This window comes from Lentinula edodes, assembly GCF_021015755.1.
Source record: "Lentinula edodes strain Le(Bin) 0899 ss11 chromosome Unknown C8R40scaffold_60, whole genome shotgun sequence".
Taxonomy (NCBI): domain Eukaryota; kingdom Fungi; phylum Basidiomycota; class Agaricomycetes; order Agaricales; family Omphalotaceae; genus Lentinula; species Lentinula edodes.
The window spans coordinates 204,595-227,948 of NW_025764366.1; the positions used below are offsets into that span (position 1 = coordinate 204,595).

General features: G+C 45.4%; 13 protein-coding genes across 13 annotated transcripts; all 13 read right to left on the minus strand.

The window, feature by feature from the left end:
• Positions 1-692: 692 nt before the first annotated feature.
• C8R40DRAFT_1074383 (uncharacterized protein) lies at positions 693-1,942 on the minus strand (the record flags this gene model as incomplete). Its single annotated transcript, XM_046226700.1, has 5 exons — positions 693-747; positions 793-810; positions 1,088-1,530; positions 1,580-1,681; positions 1,868-1,942. 5 exons carry the CDS (start codon positions 1,940-1,942, stop codon positions 693-695), a joined length of 693 nt encoding a protein of 230 aa, XP_046080139.1.
• A 655-nt stretch (positions 1,943-2,597) lies between these two features.
• On the minus strand, positions 2,598-3,576 carry C8R40DRAFT_1060393 (uncharacterized protein; the record flags this gene model as incomplete). Its single annotated transcript, XM_046225346.1, has 2 exons — positions 2,598-3,148; positions 3,201-3,576. The coding sequence occupies 2 exons, from the start codon at positions 3,574-3,576 to the stop codon at positions 2,598-2,600; spliced, it is 927 nt and encodes a 308-aa protein (XP_046080140.1).
• Positions 3,577-4,185: 609 nt separating this feature from the next.
• C8R40DRAFT_1074385 (uncharacterized protein) lies at positions 4,186-5,785 on the minus strand (the record flags this gene model as incomplete). Its single annotated transcript, XM_046226701.1, has 6 exons — positions 4,186-4,578; positions 4,625-4,863; positions 4,911-5,082; positions 5,131-5,217; positions 5,264-5,422; positions 5,471-5,785. The coding sequence occupies 6 exons, from the start codon at positions 5,783-5,785 to the stop codon at positions 4,186-4,188; spliced, it is 1,365 nt and encodes a 454-aa protein (XP_046080141.1).
• Positions 5,786-5,984: 199 nt separating this feature from the next.
• Positions 5,985-7,596, minus strand: C8R40DRAFT_1074386 (uncharacterized protein; the record flags this gene model as incomplete). The annotated part of the gene is made up of 5 exons (XM_046226702.1): positions 5,985-6,392; positions 6,453-6,691; positions 6,744-6,906; positions 6,954-7,040; positions 7,330-7,596. The coding sequence occupies 5 exons, from the start codon at positions 7,594-7,596 to the stop codon at positions 5,985-5,987; spliced, it is 1,164 nt and encodes a 387-aa protein (XP_046080142.1).
• A 646-nt stretch (positions 7,597-8,242) lies between these two features.
• C8R40DRAFT_1021250 (uncharacterized protein) lies at positions 8,243-8,467 on the minus strand (the record flags this gene model as incomplete). Its single annotated transcript, XM_046223012.1, has 1 exon — positions 8,243-8,467. A coding segment is annotated over one exon (225 nt), but the record flags the coding sequence as incomplete, so codon positions are not given.
• Positions 8,468-8,536: 69 nt separating this feature from the next.
• Positions 8,537-8,797, minus strand: C8R40DRAFT_1024230 (uncharacterized protein; the record flags this gene model as incomplete). The annotated part of the gene is made up of 1 exon (XM_046223051.1): positions 8,537-8,797. A coding segment is annotated over one exon (261 nt), but the record flags the coding sequence as incomplete, so codon positions are not given.
• Positions 8,798-8,866: 69 nt separating this feature from the next.
• Positions 8,867-9,373, minus strand: C8R40DRAFT_1028865 (uncharacterized protein; the record flags this gene model as incomplete). Its single annotated transcript, XM_046223118.1, has 1 exon — positions 8,867-9,373. A coding segment is annotated over one exon (507 nt), but the record flags the coding sequence as incomplete, so codon positions are not given.
• Positions 9,362-9,742, minus strand: C8R40DRAFT_1029852 (uncharacterized protein; the record flags this gene model as incomplete). The annotated part of the gene is made up of 1 exon (XM_046223130.1): positions 9,362-9,742. A coding segment is annotated over one exon (381 nt), but the record flags the coding sequence as incomplete, so codon positions are not given.
• Positions 9,743-10,264: 522 nt separating this feature from the next.
• Positions 10,265-10,534, minus strand: C8R40DRAFT_1060569 (uncharacterized protein; the record flags this gene model as incomplete). Its single annotated transcript, XM_046225360.1, has 1 exon — positions 10,265-10,534. A coding segment is annotated over one exon (270 nt), but the record flags the coding sequence as incomplete, so codon positions are not given.
• Positions 10,535-11,050: 516 nt separating this feature from the next.
• Positions 11,051-12,007, minus strand: C8R40DRAFT_1021536 (uncharacterized protein; the record flags this gene model as incomplete). The annotated part of the gene is made up of 1 exon (XM_046223015.1): positions 11,051-12,007. A coding segment is annotated over one exon (957 nt), but the record flags the coding sequence as incomplete, so codon positions are not given.
• On the minus strand, positions 11,993-12,484 carry C8R40DRAFT_1003677 (uncharacterized protein; the record flags this gene model as incomplete). Its single annotated transcript, XM_046222781.1, has 1 exon — positions 11,993-12,484. A coding segment is annotated over one exon (492 nt), but the record flags the coding sequence as incomplete, so codon positions are not given.
• A 6,034-nt stretch (positions 12,485-18,518) lies between these two features.
• C8R40DRAFT_1163756 (uncharacterized protein) lies at positions 18,519-19,507 on the minus strand (the record flags this gene model as incomplete). The annotated part of the gene is made up of 2 exons (XM_046230403.1): positions 18,519-18,593; positions 18,788-19,507. The coding sequence occupies 2 exons, from the start codon at positions 19,505-19,507 to the stop codon at positions 18,519-18,521; spliced, it is 795 nt and encodes a 264-aa protein (XP_046080150.1).
• A 275-nt stretch (positions 19,508-19,782) lies between these two features.
• C8R40DRAFT_1220074 (uncharacterized protein) lies at positions 19,783-22,708 on the minus strand (the record flags this gene model as incomplete). The annotated part of the gene is made up of 13 exons (XM_046233256.1): positions 22,298-22,708; positions 22,188-22,228; positions 22,090-22,138; positions 21,574-21,885; positions 21,431-21,451; positions 21,162-21,281; positions 20,875-21,102; positions 20,461-20,796; positions 20,332-20,436; positions 20,178-20,277; positions 20,069-20,147; positions 19,890-20,047; positions 19,783-19,801 (listed from the first exon to the last, which is right to left on the minus strand). Exons 1-13 carry the CDS (start codon positions 22,359-22,361, stop codon positions 19,783-19,785), a joined length of 1,632 nt encoding a protein of 543 aa, XP_046080151.1. The 5' UTR covers positions 22,362-22,708.
• Between the last annotated feature and the right edge of the window lie 646 nt (positions 22,709-23,354).

A 23,354-nucleotide genomic window follows, 5' to 3' on the forward strand; every position in this document is an offset into this window, starting at 1 on the left:
ATTTATGTCTGGTTTGCTTCGCCTTCTGTTGCTCTGTAGCATAGTATAAACATTACGACTGCCAGAACATCATAGATACCCACTCATGTTTGCATTTAAACCAACCGGCGTATGTTGAGGTACGGACAATGTTTCAGTATCCAGTTTACGAGGAAGAGGGGGAGCCTTGCGGCCAGTTGTCATCCTAACCATGATTATCAGTTGACGGGGTGTCAACGTAGTCTTATATAATTTCTCCAATGTCAATCAAGTCTAACATAGTCTAGCGGGCCATCATATGGGTAAGACAATTACAACGAATGCCCCTGTAGTAAATTAAGCGAGGAGTTCTGCGATTCTCGTGAGTCTCCACGGATGGTCCAATTCACGATCAATGTTTTTCAAGATCCATAATAACTGAGACTGAATGTTAGATATTTCCGCAATAGCAGGATAATGCTCACATGTTCTGGAGGTTCAAGTCCCAACAACAAAGCTCTTTCGTAGCGTTCTAACCGAGTCGATCCAGCTCCAGGACCGTATGTGGAATCACTAGTGTAGCACGTAATCAAATACGAAATAGAAGAGTGTAGAGTCAATCTCACTTATCGAATTTTAATAATTCATTCAATACTACCAAATTTGAGGACTCGTAGCAGAATGGAAACCAGAACGATGTCGCGCCGATTTTTGAGACGATACGTGTCTCAGAATCAATCGGGATTCGTCGAATAGAATTCAGGCGTCGTTTTTTCAAGCGTCTCGTGCCTATGAAATATAGACATAGCAATAGTGCAAAAGTAAAGCTCACACCTTTCATCTTGTCCTTGCCTTCCAGATATTCATACATACTCCGGTTATCTGCAGATTGATGTTGGAATTTCATCGCCTTTCAGAAATTTGTTGTGAGATCCCATTTGCATTCATTGACTCTTATCTATTTAAAACGCAGACAACGTCATTACACGTATCACAAGCTATTTGAGAATGTCTACGACTCGTGTATATGAGACAAAAACTTGTGAAAAACCAATGGATCGTCGTTACATAGAAGCCAGAGCCCTATAGTCACATCAGTCTCGGTACACAAAAAATATTGGAAAGTTACCTAGATTCCTTCAAGGTGAGTTCTACACATTGCGTTGAAGCAAGGTCGTCACGACATAGAGGCCATGTCATTATAAAAGTCTCGGTTAAACCCGGTATAACATCGAACGTCGGTGTGGTCCTGGCCCGTTCAATCCATGCAGTAGAGACTCCGGCAAAGGCAGCAAACCCCACACAGTAGTCAAGTTGGTCCTTGAATGATAGTGCACAGATTTCGAACTTCGGTTCCCCGTCAGCGATGAAGCTTTTATAGATGTTGCACAGTATAAAACTGATATCCAAAATTCCCATTGCACCAGTTGAGTAAACCTTGAATGGCATGACAATGTCAGCGTGCAGCGGCACTCCGCGAACATTTAGCCAATATCGCGAACTTTGAAATATCATAAGTACTTCGACGTCAATTCCGTTTCCCGAGCATGGCCTAAGCGTATGTGAGATCGGCTGAACCGAACACAGTGAGCGTTAATCGGAAAACAGCACCGGGACGCACCAATGATTGAACAAATTCTTGTATCATCTTCGCTGGCAGAACATCATCCAACGAGGTAGTGGACAGTTTACCAAGCCATCGCCGCACAACGTAATTGCAAGACTTTAAGTGCGATCGAGACATAATATGAGCGCGGTCACTTTTGGCTAGTGACTGGAGCGGCCGAGTTGATAATACAATGGTAGAATACATCGGAAAAACCCTAAATTAGTTGACGTTGACTCTCAATAAAAGAGAGCATCTCTAACTCACCGCAACTGTCAGACAATTCTCGCAAATCCAACTCACAGGCAGTCTCATATGATCATAAACCTGCAATGTTTCCACTTCCCGGGTCCAAAGAAGAATCGAATACGATGTCATGGTAGATGAGACAAACAAGGGGGTTGTTAGATCTAAAGAGTGAGAACAGACTCATATGCTCATGACCACCTGCAGCGTGTTAGACTTTTGTTAACTTCCCGCAAACAAACATTGAATACAATGTCTTATCAGATACGACGTCATGGTAGATCAGACAAACAAAGTTCCCATCAACTTACAACAAACCCTACTGATTCTCAGAGAGCAGTAATTACACGTCAAATCTAATGTACACGGCTCTTTTCAACACGAAGAGAACGTATTCAATCCGTTCTTTAAAAATCGCAAACAATATTGAAGAGTATGTTATCATCAGCGAAATATAACGCTTTTTCTCTTAACCCGTCCCAATCAATTCTTCTTTTTGGATGCATGATATCAAGCGATATCGTCAACACAGACTTGTTGGACATGTCTGTGTTCAAGGACACATCGATCTACATAGTACATGAGCCAAATTATCGCATTGAGAAATCGTAACTCACCGATGGGCATGACGTGCATGTTTTGTCAATAATGCAAAAAAATTCATATAACATATGGGCAATGGTGGATGTGAACTTGAAGGTGGGTCGATTTCGTAGTATGTGCATGACACTGTTTAACGCATGCCATGGAAAGCTAGCTGGATGAGGGCGCCGTGCACTGTGGCTTATTAAGGTCTGAATTGTCCATAGGGCTGTTTCATCACTAAATCATAATCAATTAACACCGAAAAGGGGGAGAGATTCACTACGCGCCTTAATACCTGCTGTTCAATTAATCCCTGTACAGCTAGGAGATGTCGCTCAATGTCTATAACGTCCCCGGTAAAAGCAATATATGGAACCGCAGAGGTGATAGGTACGTCGGCTGTAGTGATGGTGTTCAACCTCCTAAGGTAAGCCATGCCCCAGCTGTTTGCCTCGATAAAGTCATCGTGGATTGCACTTCCAGCCAATTTCTCAAACGTGATCTTGTAAGAGTGCCGATCGCCAATGAAGCGTGGCCGTAAGAAAGTCAAAGCCGAGTTAGGATTGCAAGTCGAAGACGTGGGTGCATTTTGAAGAATATCAAACCCCCTTCGAGAATACTTATGCACGGCCATTGCTTGGACTTCCGTCATTGGAAATGTAAGGTCAATGAGCAGTGACTCTTTGCGCTCGAGGGTAAGTTTCGGGAATAAACAATACGCGGCACTATGAGTGAGAATGTTCATTACACAAGCTGTGAAGAAGAGGTCAGGTTACAAATCAAAACAAAAAGTAAATGACTGAACTGGAATGGAATGAAAAAATAGTCGTTAAAGGTGAACACAAAGTCGTCATCAACTGCACTGTTAATCGTCCGCGTGTAAAGTTCCACACCGACGCGATATTGTTGAGTCTATATTCGCCAATGTCCGCCCCTTCCACGGTATCGGCAGGTGGCGATTCGTCATCATAAAGTTTGCAAATGCGGACGAAGTCAGCAGCAAAATCGTCGTGTTGGTTACCAAGAGGCATAAACGAAAAATCGTGGGCTAAGAACCAAAGGCCGACTGCAATAGCTTGTGGGAGATGGCAGTAACAGTCCATATCGCCCCCATATTCCACCCGAGTGAAGAACTTCAACGCAGTAGAGCCGGAAACAATTAACCCCGTCAGACCCTTCATATTTAAGATATCATTCAGCAGACGTAATCACGTATTGAGAATAGGTAGAAATACTTGCCTGCATTTTTTGAAACTCTCCCAAGACCTTGATGTCGTCAAAAATTCCTCGATAGGCTCTTTGAATGCAGAAAACACGATTCTTGTAAGCCAAGGTGTGGTTCCGGAACGAGTGGCAACAACGACTGAATGACTCCAGGTCCACGGGAGAAAGGTGGTTGGTAATATTCTCCAGGAGATCAAGGGGGCTACGATGACGTTTGCTGATGAGAATTGATATGGATTATGAGAATAACTCACAGTAATTCACGGCTTGCCATTGTTGTACACACGACTCAAATTACATCGTCGCTTATATAGTTGAGAAGAACCGTAATGAGACCAGTAAGACAATACTATCACAGGTTGTGAAACTTTGGAACTACGACCGAACCCTTTTCTATGAGTCAATGATCAACGGAAAGATAATAAGACACAAATGTCTCTCACAGAAGGTGGAGGCTATATCTAGACATCTGAAGTGATTACACAAATGGTGCAAGCGATATTATAATAATACAGACGAAATACAACGAAAGAATAGGTAAATCGGACAAGACTATCAGTTCCCAATTACTTTCTTGCCCTCTTTTTTTTGCTTTCCCCAATATGATCGATGCGATTCTCAAAGGCATTTTGGCCATTATTGATTACAGTCGGATCCTCCATTGTCGTACTTGATTCCACAGTTACATCGGGAGCCTCCTTTCGTTCAGTGATATGCCCAGTTTTTTCCAGATTACCTTCCGTATTGTCGTTGGAATCGTCTAGTGTGTGATCAGAGCCAGAAGTACTGGGAGGGGTTGATGACGCTGCCCAATCGATTGCGGCCAAAGCCGTCGTCGCTGAAGAAGAAAGCTCAGGTTGTCGTTCCGACGTTTTCTTTCTGATAAACGGTGTGGGAGGTAATATGACAAGATCTGATTCGGCAACGACTCTGAGGGAAGTGATGGATGCATGGTAGATCTTGTTCCAATTAGTGTATTGATACGAAACAAAATGTAATGGTTACCTTTCTTATTGCATTGTTACCAGTTCCAGCCGGCATGACAAAGACTTCGATGCAAATCGTAGCGACCACGACAGTTCCGGCTCTCAGATAGTTGTAATATTCCCAGGGGACAATCAGGTCGTTGTTGATATTGGTCCATTGAGGTTGAATTAATTTCGCTTGCCTCATTGCGAATACTGGTCCACCGAAATCGGGCATTAAACGATGATCATATTCCGCACCAACGTATATTTGTTGGGCTATTTGATCATATGAGCACGGGTTGAGTAGTGTAGATTTCACTTACAGGTTGGTAGAATCAAAGCGGTTGGTGAGCTGTCGAGCGGAGAAATGTCTTCTTGATCTTGGGCCTCGCCGTCATTAGATGCAGACCAGTTACGCTTTCTGAGATTTCTTTTCGTTGGTGAGGTGGGCGAGAAGGAGTTTGAATTGTCAGAGTTTGTGTTCCGTTTAAGTACCTGGACAACAAGTCAGATTATACGAGTGACCAGTCAAATAATATGCACCGTGTACAACGGAGGGCCGGTAAGAACAATCCCGTCTAATTCCCCACCCGGTCTAAAGGATTTGACCATTTCTTTCGGAATGACCATCTACAAAATCATTAGCATTCATAAGACAGTGCCAATGCAGAAATACCGAGTCAGAGCGTGTTTCTTCTTCTTTGTCAGCATCCCGGACGCTGCTCAATGTGCAGATTTGGTTGTAGAATAAATCTGATACTGCAGGCGTCGCGAAACTAGGGCAACCCAAAGCAATCGTGCATTTTGTCTTCGTATAGTCATCGAGTAACTTAGGCTGTGAACCTATTTATCTCAAGTCATTTCGACAATGTTGAGTACGTACCTTGGCGGGATCGTTGCCAATAAAGTGGTTACCTTGAGCACCTATGTGTGTCCCATACGCTTGCCCAACAATTTCACCGAATACGTTTCCCGTATATTGCTTAGAATCAATGCCGCGAAAAGAATAATTAGCTGACCACGCCTGACCGAAGTTGAAGCGGAAGAAGTCCTCATTCAGTTCGGCATTAGCTATTGCGTTAGCGCCCATTTTCGCAAATCCAGTAGCGATTTTGTCGTAGACACCACCAGGCTTATTACGATTTTGAAAAGCCGTGGTTTTGACGCTTCCAGGCAGATATCCATAGTTGGAGGACATGGTGAATCGGGGTCGTTATAGGTTTGAGTGTAGCTCAAAAACTTTCTCCTTTTTATAAGTGTTTTTGGTTTCAAAATCCAGATCGAATGGAGCGTCGATCATGTCTGAAGATGAGACACAGTAGTTGTATTCACAGGAAGGGAAAACGACGAAATAGAAAATACACAAATATACATTAGTTACCAAACCGATTATTTTACTAATCAACATCATCTTTCTCGATGGCCATATGGGTATCGTATTCAACGCCGTTCAAATCCATGTCTCCCAAAGTAAACATATCTTCCGAATCTTCGACTCGATCGTCCTGTCCGACATATGTATCCGCAGAAGGTCTGGACGTATACGTCGGCGATCGGCGCATGCGTTTAGCAGAAACAGGAGTCTCTTTCGATGAAGAACTGAACTGTCCAGCGGCAAAGACATTTCCCACCCTCGACGGAACACGGATAGTACCAATCGATCGTAGCACAGAGATTGCGGAGCCATCAGCGGGGGGGATGTCACGATTGGTATGAATCCCATTGGCGAAGGGGGGAACCGGGCTCAAGACCGATATATCGGATTCAGCAACAACTTTCAGATAGTTGATGACAGCTTGATAAACCTATTGAGTGTATTCATTTGAAAAGTACATTGAATAAGTCACAAATAACGTTGAACTTACTTTGCGTTTACATTGCCTTTTATCCTTCGGTTGCAGTACATGCAGTCTAAAACTAACGTTCGCAACGACCACGGTCCCCGGCCTCAGTTGCAGGTAATTTCTCCAAGGAACTATCAAATCGCCGTCGAGTTTGCGCCAATCAGGTTGAATCAATCGTGCTTTATTGAATGCGAATACTTTCCCCCCATAATCTGGCATCAATTTGTAATCATACTGTGCCCCAACTGTGATGCTAGCGTCTGTAACGAACATCAATGAACACCAGACGATTGAGAATTAGTTTCTACACACCAGGAGGGAAACCCAAATCCACGTGGTTAGAATGGTAAGAACCCGCGGCCAGTTCTTCCTCAGCGTCAGAGAGTTTATTGAGTTTGCGCTTCTTGAGTTTCGACGCGACATAATCTATTTCAGTATTTTTCTTCGAACCCGACTTTCGTTCTCCTTGGGGAACCTAGACTGACAAGTTAGCAAAGCAACTGTGAAAATTCCAATACTTACCGCGTATAACAAAGGGCCTGTAAGCGTTATGGCGTCAAGGGGTCGATTGGATACTAGTTCCTTGACGATTTCCTTCACAGACGCGAACTATAAATTATGTCAGAATGAAATCGTGTGGGGAAGAATTGATTTGCCTGATCCCCCGAGCATTCACGGTGACTGATCATTCGCAAGGTACAAAGCTGATTGTGCCACAAGTCTTTCAAGCCTGACGGGGCGAAAGAGGGACAGCCTAGAACTATACTGCATCTCGCTTTTGTGAAATCGGTCATTGGATTAATCTGGTGCCATTTGCATCAATGACATGGAAAACACGAGAAGTGAAGTTTACCGATGATCTATCAGTTCCAGCGAAATGATTTCCTGTTGCACCTACTGCAGTGCCATGAATATCGCCCAGAATCTCTCCGAACAAGTTGCCGGAGAACTCTTGTGATTCGCTATCAACATAGCAAAAATGTGTCGACCATTCGTCGCCGTACTTTTCACGAAAGAAGTCAATACCATACTCCGCATTCGCGATTGCAGTAGGTCCCATATCTTTGAATAATTGCGTGAGCTCATCATAGATCTGCCCAGGTCGTTGACGGAATTCAAAGAGAGGAGAAGTGAATGCACCAGGTGTATGCAAGCGAGCCGACATGATTGATGTGCATTAGTGACTACAAACAGTACATTTTATACTTAGTTGAGAATGTCAAAATAGAACTGTAGACCACATTGTGTAAAAGTCAGACAATTCTCAGTCTATTATCTGCGAGGATGCTTACCGATCGCATGTCTAGAAATTAACCGTGACATGCCATTGACGCAGCCTCAAATCGTGATGGATTCATTTTTAATGCAGACCATCTAAAGGAACTGTCTCAGATATCATGTTTAACCCATAATGAGATATCTCAGATATGATAGTATTTACCATATTCAGTAGCCAACTACGTGACAAGTTTACGTTTCTTCATGGCAGGTGCAGTAACTGATGTATGCTGGTCGTTGGATGCTTTCCGGCGGTTCGAAAAAATGGGAGCAGCAGACACAGGCAAGACCGTAGACCCCTAGTTGTTAGATTGACTAAGAGCGGGGGTTTGAGACACAAGCGAAACACATACCTGAGAAATGCCCATAACCAGCTCAGAGTCCGAAAGCTGCTCCATTCGAGACAGGTTTCGTTGGACGGCGTCCAGCTTGCTCAGGGACTGGACATCCGAGTCAGCAACCACTGGCCCCTGCCCTTCGAAGACACCCAAACTCTTTTTCGCCTTTGCACGCTCCATGTCGGAACCAACGGATACAATGGTGGTAAGTGATAAGTAACGCAGCCTTTGCTGCTCAATTCTATTGTCTTGAGATTGGTGACATTGTATTTTTCTCAGTTGGAATGGCCGAAGTACGAGGAGCCCATCGAGCGTTTTGACACGAGAGAGCATAACATATGGAGCTTCGGTCCCGTGACATGACTCGATATCAACAATTGCGGAACGCATTGTTTGCCCTTGCGCTTTATGGGTAGTCATCGCGAACGCAGGTGCAATCGGTAACTGCGTACGTTGAAATGTACATCGTTTCTTGGTGTATTCGTGCACGAATGATAAACTCACTTTATCCTCTAACGCCACAACATCGTCTTTGTTTTCCATGTAAGGTAAGGGCTCTGTTACCTCCGTTGTGGACAACGTAATAACACAAGATATAGCATGCCGACGCCCTTGCTCATCGACCTTATATCGAATACTTTTCAGTAATCCTTGGGCTCCATTCACGACCCCCGCATGAACGTCGAAATTTTGAGTTATTATCACAGGCATTCCGATCACTAAAGGAATTCGACCCAGCCGTTGATTCGTCTTTCCGGAGTCTAATGTTTCTAAATAAGTCTGCAACGTTGGATCTACAATATGTTTACCGCCTCGTGTATCGGAGGAGTGATACCAATATAAAGGTTGTCCGGTACGTTTAGCGAAGGCTTCCGTAGCGCGCTCATTGATTAAATCTTTCACCCGATTGCTAGAAACAATAGTTGGCGTACTTGCCCATTGAGGATCACTCCAATCCGGCTGCACGTTACCAAGCACCCTCGTGTTAAGAAGATCGTAATCGCTTTGTGTACAGCTACCAGTCCGAAGACGCGACAATAAATCTACAAAAGGTTTGTTTTCAATACCGGTTTGTCGCATTACCTCTGTCAGTAAAACCACCGTATTCACAGTCAACCACAGCAGTTTTCCAAACACTATCTCTTGACCATGAATTGTGGTCGCGCGGCGGGTATCGATGTACGAAAACAAACGTTGTTCGCGTACTGGACCTAGTTGGGCAAAATCCCCAGCAAAAATGATATTAATACCTCCAAACGGCGCAGTATTGTCTTTCGCTTGACTCAAAGCGCGGCTGATCTTCAGTAAAAATTTACAACCCAGCATAGACACTTCGTCAATAAACAAGTAATCAACACCTTGCCACATTGCGAGAAGTTTTTGACGAGATTTGCTATTTACTTTTGCGGATGCCGTCGTCAACAGCAACAGAGCTGAATGTAAAGTCATTCCTGAAATATTTTTCGCGGCTACACCCGTATAAGATGCTAACCTAAAACGCCTACTCTCCCCTTGAGCTTCAAAGAACAATTTCAACGCAGATATTACATGTGATTTTCCTGTCCCACCCGGCCCTCCAATAAACATTCTCAACGGATCTGATTTTTCCTGTTGAGTATGAGAAGCAATTAAACGAAACGCTCTTTCTTGTTCTTCGTTAAGAGCTGGTGTAAATTCAGCAACAAAAGCATCAATATTTATCAAAGGGTTTGGCTGTGAATCATGTATCGGTGGTCGAAGGATTGCGTTGTCGAGTTCATGGTGATATTCATCGAGGTTGTGAATTCGGCTGTCTTGATCGTTCGTATTTGAATTCTCATTCACAGGTTCGACCACTAATTGCTGTTGCCAAAGCTGTTTTCGAGCTACGTACGCGTCCTTCCAAGTTTGCTCGTGTTCGGGACAGTCATCTACTATCAGATGAAGATTATTTACAATTTCTCCATTGGGTTCCGGTAATGTGTTTGAATTGGATTCAGAGGACTCGGAACCAAAGAAACCACAGCTTTCCATATGCTGGACACAGCTCAATGCCTCGCATCTTGACATATCGACATGCCTGGAGTTTGTACCTTCTATTGACAACAAATGTTCGAGGATTTCTGACTCATTATCATGTTCAGCGAGAAAATCATCTTCAACCAAACGCTCTTGTTCCGAAGAACCACAACCATGTGCAGTACGAAGCCTACGCGCACTGGCTCGGCTAGAAAAATGGTCGTCCCGACTATCCCTGCACTCGTGTAAAATTTGCATGTTATTCATCATTTTTTTAACATTATCAGGACAATTCTGATTGAAGATGGCAAAAGCATCTGCCCAAGACTCGTGTCGTTCTCGAAGATCTACGGCATTCCGCCATGGTTTGAAAAACATTAACATCAAGCGGCAATATCTAGGCCAATCGTTTTCCCGATCTCTTCTCGGTATAGCAGGTCCTATTGGGACGGGAACTTTACGATTTTTGGAAGAATCTAACACAAACATATGCGATAATCGTTCAGGGTGACCAAGCTCAAAGTCGAATTTAGGATGGGATCGTGTGCGGTGATCCATCAACTCAGACACTGAGAGAACGCATTGTCCATCATCACTGCAGATATCTTCTTGTAAGTCTACGAGTACTTCATCATCATCGCCCGCCGACGAGTCGGTTACGTTATCAAATTCTCCTGATGCATTATAAACATCTTTTGGCCGAGCCTTTCGAGTTTTTGTGCACCGAGCAATATTTTCCCAAAGAGTAAGTTCTTCAACAGCATTCGGACGATACCGATAATCATCAAGCTGTGATGCTCTTGCAACGAGAAAACCATCAGTTCCCACTGAAATACCGACCTCATCTTCGACATCGTATTCTTCCACAGGTTTGGGTGCGTCATCAAATTCAGTTGCACGTAGGGTATCAGGTCCGTCCTGACCTACATCGTCGCCAGAAGCATCCGTTACATTCTTGTCACCGAATAGATCTTGGACACTCTGATCAGCTTTTTGAATTGATCGGCACTCAGGAGATGGTATCTGACATTCGACAAAATGCTCGAACTGCGTCCAGTAAAAGTTCCTATAACGATGCGACGTAAAATGATCTTCCAGGTCCAAAAGGTACGTATTAACTTGCTGCGCAGATAACTCTTGTTGGCTTATCATTGAGTATGCACATTTCTGAAGGAGTCGTTTAGCACGTATCGTAAACGGCGAATCAGTTGAACATTGTTCATCTAGTCGTCTCACGGCTCTTTCCAAAGCTGCGTATGCCACATGTGTTTTCAATTGCGATTTAGTGATATAATTGGTGATATAATACAGGACGGCTTTCGCAGATGCGCCAGAACCAATAAATTTGATGTCCATATTGCAACGGATCGCGCGTAGAATTGTCTCGTTGAAATTGTTTACGAGACCATCAAGACATCGTAAACTGAGTTCACCAGTATTTTTGTCAAATACCGATTCGGGCGATACATTGGATTCATGTAATCCGAAACGACACTCCTTTGGCAGTGATTTATCTTTGCAGTATTTGTAACAAGTCGCGGTGTGTTTATGAATCTGACAACTTTTAACAAGATTATGCAGGTCCTTCTGTACAGCTTCCGGTGAATGTGGTTCTGTATTGTATCCTACCATGCTTGTTCCTCGTACAGAACATGGATGAAAATCATCCGAAGGTACATGTACCCCCACTGAATCATCTGCAGGCAGCTGATTTGCAATTGTGTCATCCAAGAACGCAATCAGACGGCGGCAAAAATCAGAGTTAGGATCCTCAATAGCGCGTTGGCGAATTTCATTTGGATTTAACCCACCCTCTAACCATATCATCATATGACAATGCAATGTACCTCGGCCTTGAGCCTCAATACACCCATAATAACCTTTCACTACACCCAATACTCCTCCTGTCAAATCTTGTTGGCTAGCATCATACCCTAGTAAACTGTGAATGAATGCTTTCAGGTAAACATTAAAAAACTTAGCCGCCACAACGGGGTTTTTCGCGACAAGAACTGCTTGGTCCCAGTACTCAGGTACCTCTTGTGGCAACATGCAATCGATGTCAATATCAGTTCCAGCAAGAAACTTGACAAGTGGATTGTAGACATCAGCAGGATTTATGGTAATGTAAAAACTGGGTAAGCCTTGGTCAATCATCAAGGCTCTGATTTCATTTCTCATATTGACTAAAGCGGATGCGGAACCAGGAACTGAAGATGTAACGAGATTAACCTGTTGCATTAATTGAAGTACCGTACGTTCGGCTGAGTTCCTGAACGAAACCATATCACCTCTTGCAAACCGTTCAGAAACAGCTGCAATTGCACTGGGTGTTACTGAAGCAAACTGACTTGCTAAGACAGGAAAACTTGATTTTTTTGCTTTCAGAGCCGTTCGGAGAAGCATGTTCCGTCGCTGCAGTATGTTGAAGGCCGTGAATGAGAACGAGTAATGCTCCTGGAAGCGATGATCACGCAAGTTCAATAGATATTTTACGTGCCTCTTTAGAGTGTCACGAAGCGGCAGAGGCGGAGTGACTAGCGGAGCAGGGAAACGGAGTGACTAAGCAAGGCGATGAGGCGGAGCGACTAAGCAAGGCAGTGAGGCGGAGCGACTAAGCAGAGCGGAGGCAAACTGGTCCCAGATAATGACAGAGATATATTGAGTATCGTAGTCATAGGTAATAATAAGTAAGCACATACCTGGTCCCAGATAATGACAGAGAGGTCAAGATAAGGGACCAGGCTGTGGAGGGTTGGCTATATATACATAATCCGGTCTGCGAGAAACAACGATGTAATACTGTACAGTTTAGGAACAAGGAAGGTGGCGGAAGCCAATAGAAGGAGAAGATGGGTCAGGTGGATCAGTAATCGATGGATCAGTAATCGATGGGGGTTTGACAGTGATGGGATGATGTATCGTACAAGTAAAGGCGTCGAGACGGTGAGAAAAGGAAAATGATAGGGGCTGCGTACTTTATGACATTACCCCCCTCCTTATGACCATTGCCCTCGATGGTCAAGGCTTTGCCGCTGTTGGGTGTTTTTTATGAAAGGCCCGAACAATTTTTGGTGCTCGACTGAGGTTGGCTGCGGGTTCCCAAGAGTTGTGCCCTGCGTCGTAACCTTTCCACTTAACCAAATATTCCAACTTCTTCCATCGAACCCGGCTGTCTAAGATCTCCTCTACTTCGTATTCCGGTTCGTCTTCATCCTCTAAGTATACCGGCTCTGGTGGTGTTGGTATTTCGCCATTAGTGGAGTTACCTTTCCAGGGGTATAGTTTATCGACGTGGAAGACGGGATGGAGGCGATCTAGGGATAGGGGAAGGTCGAGGCGGTAGTCTAAAGGGCCAATTTTCTCCAGGATGCGATAAGGGCCAAGCTGTCGATCTCCTAACTTTTCACTGGAAAGTTGAAGGTTAATGTCCTCCGCACTGAGCCAGACTAGGTCTCCAACTTTAAATTGATGAGCTTTCCGCTTCCCGCGTTCGTATCCCTCCTTCTGTTGTTTCTTTCCTAGGTGTAAGGCAGCTCCGGCATCTTGTCGCGCTTCTCGGAGAATCCGTATACGGTCATCCACAGCTGGAATACCGCTGCGTTGGCCCACTGGGATATTGAACAGGGGAAGATAGCCGTAGGTTAGCTCGAACGGGGACATGCCTAGAGCAAAATGAGTCCGTGAGTTAATCACAAACTCCGCCATGGGAAGGTGCTCTGCCCAGTCATCTTGTCGTCGTCCTACATAGAGGCGGATGTATTTCTCTACTTCCTGATTTGCTCGTTCGGTTTGGCCATTAGACTGAGGACGGTATCCGGAGGTTAGATCTGATTTAATTCCTAGCCTAGCGAGAAGGGATCGCATGAGTTTAGCTGCGAACTGGGGTCCGCGGTCGGATTTAAAGTGAAGAGGAAGACCATGGAGACGGAAGATCTCTCGGTAGTAAATATCGGCAACGCCTTCGGCTGTGATGGAGCTGGTGCAAGGAATGGCGTGAATTTGTTTTCCATACAGGTCTGTGCAAACCAAGACAGCATCGTAGCCTTGGGAGTTAGGTAGCTGTGTTATCAGGTCAACCCCTACCTCTTCCCATAGACCGGATGGTACATCTAATGGTTGAGTTACGGCCCGTGGGTGTCGCTGGATCTTCTTACGGGCACAAACCTCGCATCCCTCAACGTATTTTTCCACAAAAGAGCGCAACGTAGGCCACCAGAAATGGGTACTGACCAAGTCGAGTGTCCCGTGTAGTCCGGGGTGTCCTGCAGTTGGATTGTCGTGGCATTGACGGAGTACCTCAGTGCGTAGGTCGTCGTTTGCTGGTACGTATACTCGACCTCGGTAGTAGACCAACCCATTGTCTTCTTCCCATTCGGCTATCCCATTGGCCAAGCGCTGTAGTCCGTGCTCTTTGACTGTTTTGAGACCCTCCAATACCTGTGCCTCCCGTTCGGAGGCTTTCCGGATACGATCCTCTAAGGGGTTCTGTAGGATCGAAGCTGCAATTTTTACGAAGTGGCCAGGTTTAAGGACTGTCTGTTGTCGGTTATCATCGCTGTCCGATACATGATGAACTGCCATGCGGGAGAGAGCATCAGCTTGGGTGTTTACTCTGCCAGGGCGGTGGATCATATGAAAGTCAAACCGTGACAGATAGAGGGCCCATCGGGCTTGTCGGCGGGTGAGGTCTTGTGCAGTGCGCCAGAATTCGAGGTTTGAATGGTCCGTAATGATGTCGAATGGTTGAGGGAGTCCTTCTAGAAAGTTCCTCCAATCCTTCAGTGCTTCAATGATAGCAAGCATTTCTCGATCGTAGATTTCGTAGTTCCGTTCCGCTGGCTGCATGGATGCCGATCTGAAGGCTACCAGATGCCATTGGCCATCGTCTTGCTTCTGCATAAGGGCGCCTCCCGTGGCAAAGCCTGATGCGTCTACCTCGATTCGAGTAGGCCTGTCTGGTGTCCATAGAGCAAGGATCGGTGCGGAGATGAAGGCTTCTCGAAGGGTATCAAATGCTTTCTGTCGAGTGTCGGTCCAGGTAAAGCTGGTGTCTTTCTTCGTCAGGTCGTTCAGAGGTCGTGCTATTTTGGCAAAATTCCGGATAAAGCGTCGGTAGAAGTTTGCAAATCCCAAGAACCCTCGTAGTTCCCGAAGATTAGTAGGGACTGGCCAGTCACGAACAGCCGCTACTTTTACCGGATCCATTCTCACCTCCCCTTCTGAGATGATGAGTCCGAGGTATTCAATCTGTTGTTGTTCAAATTCGCATTTTTCTGGTCGTAGGTAGAGGTCGTGCTTTTCTAACCGGGTTAATACTTCCCGTACCATTCGTCGGTGTTCCTCGAGATCGTTACTGAAGATAAGGATGTCATCTAGGTAGACTGCCACCTTGCCGGCTGCAATGAGATCAGCAAATATAGCATTCATAAGTGCTTGGAACGTGGCAGGGGAATTTGTGAGACCAAAGAACATGACCTTAGGCTCGAACAAGCCTCGGGTAGTTGCGAACGCGCCTTTCCATTCATGCCCCTTCTTAATCCGTATGTTATTGTAACCCCAGCGGACATCAAACTTCGTGAAGTATCTGGCTCCCTGAAGTCGGCTAATGATGTCAGCAACTAATGGGAGAGGGTATCGGTTCTTCACAGTGTACTCGTTCAGTTTCCGGTAGTCTTGTACAAAACGGAGTTTCCCATCCTTCTTCTTTACGAAGAAGACCGGTGATGAGATTGGTGATTTTGAGGGGACGATATAGCCTTTCCGTAGGTTTTCTTCTAGGAAACGATCCAACTTCTCCTGCTCGTTTAGGGACATGGGATAAATCTTGGTACGCATGGTTGCCGGTGCTCCAGGTACGAGATCAATCGCATGGTCCCAAGGTTGGTGGGCAGGTAATCGTTCAGAGGCGGATTCTGAGAAAACCTTCTTGAAATCACGATACTGCTCAGGGACCATTTCTTCGAAGGTTTTAACGGGTTTGTCTCGGTTGGCTTCCTCTGCTAGCTGCTGGGAGTAAGTGAATCCTGCGGCGCACCAGACTTCCTCCGTCTGTTCCTCTAGAATTCCTGCTTTTACCCATGCCCGGCGAGTTTTATGATTGGCTCGAATTCGGTGTATTGGTGGTTCTTCCACCGCTGCTGATTTACTCGGTTCAAGGGTCGCTTCTAGTGGCACCTCAATGTGGGGGTTTTCTGCGGGAGGTTCCAGTTCCGGGAGTTCGAGGATCGGGGTTTCTGTGTGAGTGGCAGCTAGATGAGAGTACAAGATCTCCTCGTCTGGGACTTCTTCTATCGTTACTCGAGGAGGCTTTACTGAAAGTCGTCCTTTCTCCCAATCAATCTCCGGATTGACCTTCCGTAGCCAGGGGAGTCCAAGGATGATGTCTTCACCTCCTAGGTTGGTGATCAGAAAGTCCATCCATCGCTCTTGATTATCCACTGTGAGTGCTAGACGTGCAAAATGGGTTATCCGTCCAGCTCGGTTAGGTGTTCCATCGATATTAAAAACATTGATTGGTTTATGGAGGGGTGCACATCTTACATGGTTCCGGGTGACAAAGTCTTGGTTTAAAAACAGGGCGGTAGCTCCACAGTCTACCATGGCTGCAGTTGTTATACTGTGATTCCTTCCTCTTAGTCTCGCATGAATTCGGAAATGTGGGGAAGTAGAGTTTAATTCCCGGATCGACGATATTGTACATGATGGGTGCGAGTCATACGAGGAAGTAGCGAACATAACAAACTGATTACGGGGTACTCTCGGTGCAGCCGAAGCGGGTACCCTCTTTAAAAACCCTGTTGAAAGCCAGAGGACGAGGAGGACATAGCGTTAGCACGATCAAGTAATTCCCTTATTTGACCAATCTGATTGGAAAAGTCCTGGTTAGGGGGGCTCGGAGTAGCAGCTACGGGTGCAGGAGCAGATGTTGGGGTCGAGGACGCGATTTGGACGGATTCGTTTGGGAATAGGGAGAATGGCGCGGGTCCCGTAGCGGATATCTGTTGGCGTCGAGGTTGCTGGCGTCGGCCTCGGTCTCGTCCGAGTCCCATGAATTTGTCTTGGCAGACTGCTTCCAGATGTCCTCGACGTCCACAGTAGCGGCAGGTGGTTTCTCGGTGTGGGCAGTTTTGCTTGACATGACCTTGGGCACCGCAGCCGAAGCATCGTCCTCGCATGCGAGCTAGGAATGCCTCCCTAGTATTCCCATTACTGGTGTGGGTTGCATCAATGTCCATAGCGTGGGGGTCAGCAGGGGTAGTATGAGCGGTATGCGTGGGAGGGTATCCAGAGTTCCGGCCAGTCATGGTGGGATCGTGCAGGTAGACATCCACCGATATGGCCCGTTTGATTGCCTCCTTCAGAGTCGGAGCAATTCCTTGGGCAATGTTTACGGTGATGAGGTGTTGTCGGATCTCTGGGAGTAATGCAGTGAAGAAACGTTCCCGCAAGTCAATATCAGACATTTCAGTCCGATCTCCGATATCCTTGAACTTCTGAGCGAATTCCGCAACTGTCTGTCCTTTACTTTGCCTGAGATTCTTGATCTCGCTACGGGCTTCCATACCTGGGTCCATTGGTTCAAACCGTTGGCTAAATTCCTTCAGAAACGCCTCCCAATTTCCTCCGAAAGGGGGATTTTCCGCATTGAAATGTAGCAGATGGGGAGTTGCCCAATCTCCGGCACTTTCTGTGAAGAAGCCCAAGGCGGACTTGATGAGTTTTACTTGGCTTTTGGCGAGATCCGGTTGTTCTGACGCCCAATTCTGGAACTGAGCCATGAAGCGACGGGCTTCAGCGCCATCTTTACCCTTGAAAACCTCGGGTTTGTTCATGCTTGACTTAGAGGATGAGCGTTCCTCCATAGCTGTAGCAAGGTTAGCTACTTGTCTGATGAGCTGAGCCATGAGATCCTCCGCAGAGGTGTTTGGGGCAGGCGGGATAGGAGTCGACATGATGGGAGTAGGCAATCGGGGCTGGGGAATCGGCAGGAAGGTTATATTGCTCACAGTGAGTGGCTCTCGGATTGAGTTCGAAAGGGCGTTGGGGCAAGGTTGAGACTGGCAATCGCGCCAAGTATCGTCGTTGTTATGGGCGTGAGCTTGGTCTCTGGGGTCAAGTGCGTGCGGGAGTGCGGAGCAGTCTATACTGGCAACAGGTGTTTCGGAGTCGGGCGGAACTGGGGAAGACGTGGTGTCTATAGACCCTGCAAGGACAACCTTATCGGTAGGCTGTCAGTGCAGTAATGGATCTTGACCTAATGTCACGAAGCGGCAGAGGCGGAGTGACTAGCGGAGCAGGGAAACGGAGTGACTAAGCAAGGCGATGAGGCGGAGCGACTAAGCAAGGGCAGGGAGCGACTAAGCAGAGCGGAGGCAAACTGGTCCCAGATAATGACAGAGATATATTGAGTATCGTAGTCATAGGTAATAATAAGTAAGCACATACCTGGTCCCAGATAATGACAGAGAGGTCAAGATAAGGGACCAGGCTGTGGAGGGTTGGCTATATATACATAATCCGGTCTGCGAGAAACAACGATGTAATACTGTACAGTTTAGGAACAAGGAAGGTGGCGGAAGCCAATAGAAGGAGAAGATGGGTCAGGTGGATCAGTAATCGATGGATCAGTAATCGATGGGGGTTTGACAGTGATGGGATGATGTATCGTACAAGTAAAGGCGTCGAGACGGTGAGAAAAGGAAAATGATAGGGGCTGCGTACTTTATGACATAGAGAGACAGGCTCTGATCTCGAGTAATCTTCAAAACCACCAATACCATAAGGAAATAGTGTTGAATATATCATTGGAAAAAGTGAAGGATTGAAGAATTCATTCATCGGTTCTGTGTCATGAGGTATTTCAATATATGACCCCCCCTTGAACTTAATATGACGCATCGCAGCTGCGCGCAATTCATTCATAGTAGCATTAGCATCTACGTCTGCAATAACAATACTTTCAAATGAAACTTCTTCATTGTATTGGTCAGATGATTCGGGTAAAACTGGGGGTGTTGAAGACAATGTTCTCGCAGGATCATACCCGGCAGTCAAACTATCTTCAGACTCCCCAGATTCAACACATTCAACATGGACAGGCAGAACAAATTCATCAGGTAAACTAGCTAAGAAATCAAAATCGATCTTAATATCTCGATACCACTTGTTGTGACTTTTCAACCAAATCAAGGCATCACGAACAACCTTTGGACGTGCTGTCAAAGGTTTCGCTTTATTTCTAAGCCATTCTTGAGACGGACGGGATGAACCCACGAATATAACACAAATAGGAGCAGTTAAATCTTCCAATGAAGGTGGCAATATCTTCGCTAACGCTGTAGGTTTTTGCGGATAAACAATGATATTTCCTTTCAACCCTCTCTGGGTCGTCCTGTTTGCAACTTGATCTGTCTCTTTTAATTGAATAATCCAGCTTTTAGCACGACAGCGCGATATCATAGCCTCCTCGACTACTGTAAGGTTCTTGAGAACATCAGGGACGTCGCCTAAATACATATGGTTTGCGAGTGACAGTGCGGGTGTCTTGTTATTGCGTAAAGCTGAATAGCAAACAGGACAAAGACACAAAGTATTAGTGCTTTGCTCATCAATTTGAACCCCGTTCCTATCCAAAATGATGTCAGGATGATCTTTGAAAACACAGTCAACATTAGGTGCAATACAGTCGTTGTCTAACCAGTTCGAATCTACTACAGTAGATGGAAATCCTTTCTTCATTCGCATATCTGGCCTCTTTAGTAGTGACAAATCAATTGAATCACAAGCGACAATATGGCAAGCACTTGCAAGCTCCTCAGATGCGCAAGAAGCGCATACTGACCTCCGCATGGCGTGACTCGAAGTAGAATCACGAAAACGTTCTAACGACTTCTCTTTTAAACTTTGAGGTACCAATGAAGGCCAGGAAGTCCGTAGACTTTGTAGCTTTTTTTCAACTTCTACATGTTCGAGGTCAAGACCAACAGTCTCATTATACACCTGTAAGCGGTGACGAAGTACACGCTTGTTATCATCAGGATTGAATGGTATTTCTAGAATCTGTAAGACACTGCGAAGTGTAACTGGAGAAAGCTTAGTACTGAGCAAATGTATCAAAAAAGTTTTATACTCGGATGTGGATTCAAACTGTTTGACTTCATTGATTTCAGGCGGACTGAACGTAGACGCAATAGAACGGCAACCGCCGGCGCACTGAGACTCGGAAGAAACTATCACATTAGTATAGCATTCAGCAGAAAGTATATGAGATGCCAGCTGCAAACGTAGATCTGCAGATGTTGCAGTAGTAACATTAACTTCAAGGTTATGCATCAAACAGTATTGAAGGAGCACAGGGAATCGCAATTGATTGAAGTCCTTGAATATGTCTAAAGCAGAGCATGGTAACACACGATTTTCACATTTATCAGCCTCGATGTGAGCACCATGAATACGCACGAGGTATCTATGTACCAGACCCAACATTTGACGGCGCGGTTGTTTAGGCCGAATCTCCTCTCGAATATTCAAAGCTTCCAACATAAGCTTCAGCTTATCGACCGACATAGAAACAGCCTTTGATTTCGCAATAACACCATCGATCGTTGTCAAGAATTCGGGGACAGAAGTGTGTCTACCACAAAAAATACGACAAGCAGGCGCCGACTGAGATTGAGAATTATGAAAACACTGAGCATTGAGTATATGGTAGATTACTGCTTCACGCTGCCGACGCAGGCCAACGAGACCTGTGAGATCCAGTCCATGTAAAGAAGCATAAGTAAAAAGTGATTTCGCATCGGCTACGAACATAGAACACCGTACACCTGATTTGAAGTCACCGAAAAGGCAAGCATTCAATACCTCATCGGAGGTTGGAGGTGCTACATGGACAGAGTGACATTTGGAAGTCGAGGCTGTAAGGGTATTTTCCCGAGTAATCAGACTATTGGACCCATTATGAGGGAAGTTCCCATTCGGGCTAGCCAGATTTCTGGCACTTGTTCCTTCCGGAACCAACAGACCTCCCGAACGTGGTTCATTTTCTGAGTGTCCTGTGTGATTGAGTAAAGAAAGTGAGCGAATGAAATGAGTTGACTAGACGAAGATTCACTTTGGAAATCAGATAGAGTTGAACTGGCTGTTGAAGACAACCCGAGCTTGTTCACAACAGGGCTGACTTGTGGAATGAAAGTATGAGAAGCGCTCGCATACGACGGCACAACGTCTTGTGCTGTAATTCGTGAATGTGAGTAACAACACGCAACGGTGCAAAAAACGAAACCAACCAGATGTAATTGGGTCAACTACTATAGTTGTTGAAGTATTACGAGGAACGGGGTTCAGTAAGACTAACAAGCAAGACAGATATCGTTAACGTACCTGTGCGCTGATTCGTGGATCCTACGATAAAACATGTAGCGGGAACGATGACAACTAATATGAATCAGCCTACCAGATTGAATATTCACAGTTACAAAGAGGATGTCAGTTCAAGTGAAATTTGAGATTAACTCTATACGCACGATGTTGAATAGTAACAGGAGGTAAAAAGGATAGAGGGATACGGCCTTCCAGTGACGACTGCACAAGAGGCAAATTATCAAATATCCAGTTACAATCAGAAGATTGGCATCGTTGCTGGAATTCGAGCCCAAATATCGCATCGTAACCGGGTAGTTCATCGAGAACGATGAAATCTAGAGGCAACGTGTAACCGAAATTGCTAAGTCCGAAGTTAACGGTGGCAACGATGACATCGCAGTGCCAGTTGCCGATATTTGCAGCCCGAATAAAAGATCTTGATATGACGGATTGAAAGATGGTGACATCTAGTCCTGCAAGGCAAGGTCGGCCAGAGATAGTGAGCAGCATAAAGGGCCACAAAAGAAAATCGTGGTCAAAAGCCAAATTGTTTTCATAATCATATAGCAACCCAAAATGGTAACTAACAGACGATCGATCGAGAATCCTAAAGCAGTCACTGGCGGATGATCGTGCAAGGAATCCTAGTTCCTGAAATGAACTGCTACAATACCCACTACCTAAAGGTAGCGGGAATATTTCAGTCTCGAAAGTTTGCTTGTTATACTTTATATACGTAAACTTTGATCTTTGCAAAATTATAATGTCCACCTACGATTCCAATACTTAAAAAGGTGAGCATTGCAGTATTGAAGACTGTGTACCTTGAGTATTTATACGGAAGGAATGGTAGATAGTTAGGTCATGATTGAGCGAGTGGCTCACATTGACACCATCCTAGAGCATCATAAATGATTATTCTATTAGAATGAGTACCAGGGAGTAGCATTGGACCGTTCGTTGATAAGCTGCACGATATTGTCCTGGCCTGTCCTGGCCCTGAACGACCTGTATGTGAGACTATTAGATATAAACTATACAGTAACGCTCATGAAGGTTCCTGGGGAAAATATGTAGCCGCACATTACATGTTGAACGCAGCCCCCGTTTTCATTGTACAAGCATCGTCGCGATACACAAACCGGCGAAACCTCGAAGAACGCTCCCTACCTCAGTAAACTTATCCTTATCCGACTTTCCGTGGCTCATCGATGCGTAGAATAGGTCATCGCAAAGCTCTCTTGCCCTCTTCATTCAGGAAATTCAACGAAACCCTCATTGCGAGCGAAGCGAAGCAATACTGGCCATAGGGTGAAAAAATTTCGTCAATTCTATATTCGCAAATCCCACGAGGTCACAGCCACCGCCGTTTTTGGTAATCCCCTGTAAATCCCTCGTCCTCGAATTCAGTCGCGACTGTCTATCTTCCATTACCTTGTACATTCTTACTTGCTCAGTGGAGGTGCGCCAACACCGACACCCCTCGAAACTTTCTTTTCGAAGCGAGCACCACATGTGAGACATACTTGGAACGGAGGAAGGAGGCTCACATGCGAATGCATGTTACTCATAATGGCAATACTGGCATATGTGTCTTCATTTGGGGGAATGCTTTGGTGAACGTGGCACATTATGGCGAAAATTTACTGTCGACATGGTGCATCGGGGCGATTAGTTTCTACAATGGACGTAATTCCGAAAAAATAGCAAGGACTGAGGAGATATGTATTTTGCATATTCATGAAGACGGCTATTGAATGTCGAGGATGGATGCGTCGAAGAAGATTGGAAACACACTCAGAACTACTGAGTGGTAGTTGAACGTTGAGGTGTGAAATCAAGCTTCTAAATTTGAGGAATTGACTCAAGAATACCCATAGGATCCATGGATCTATTGTATGCATTGCTCGAAGGCTTATAACCGGCATGTTGCAGGTCTGCC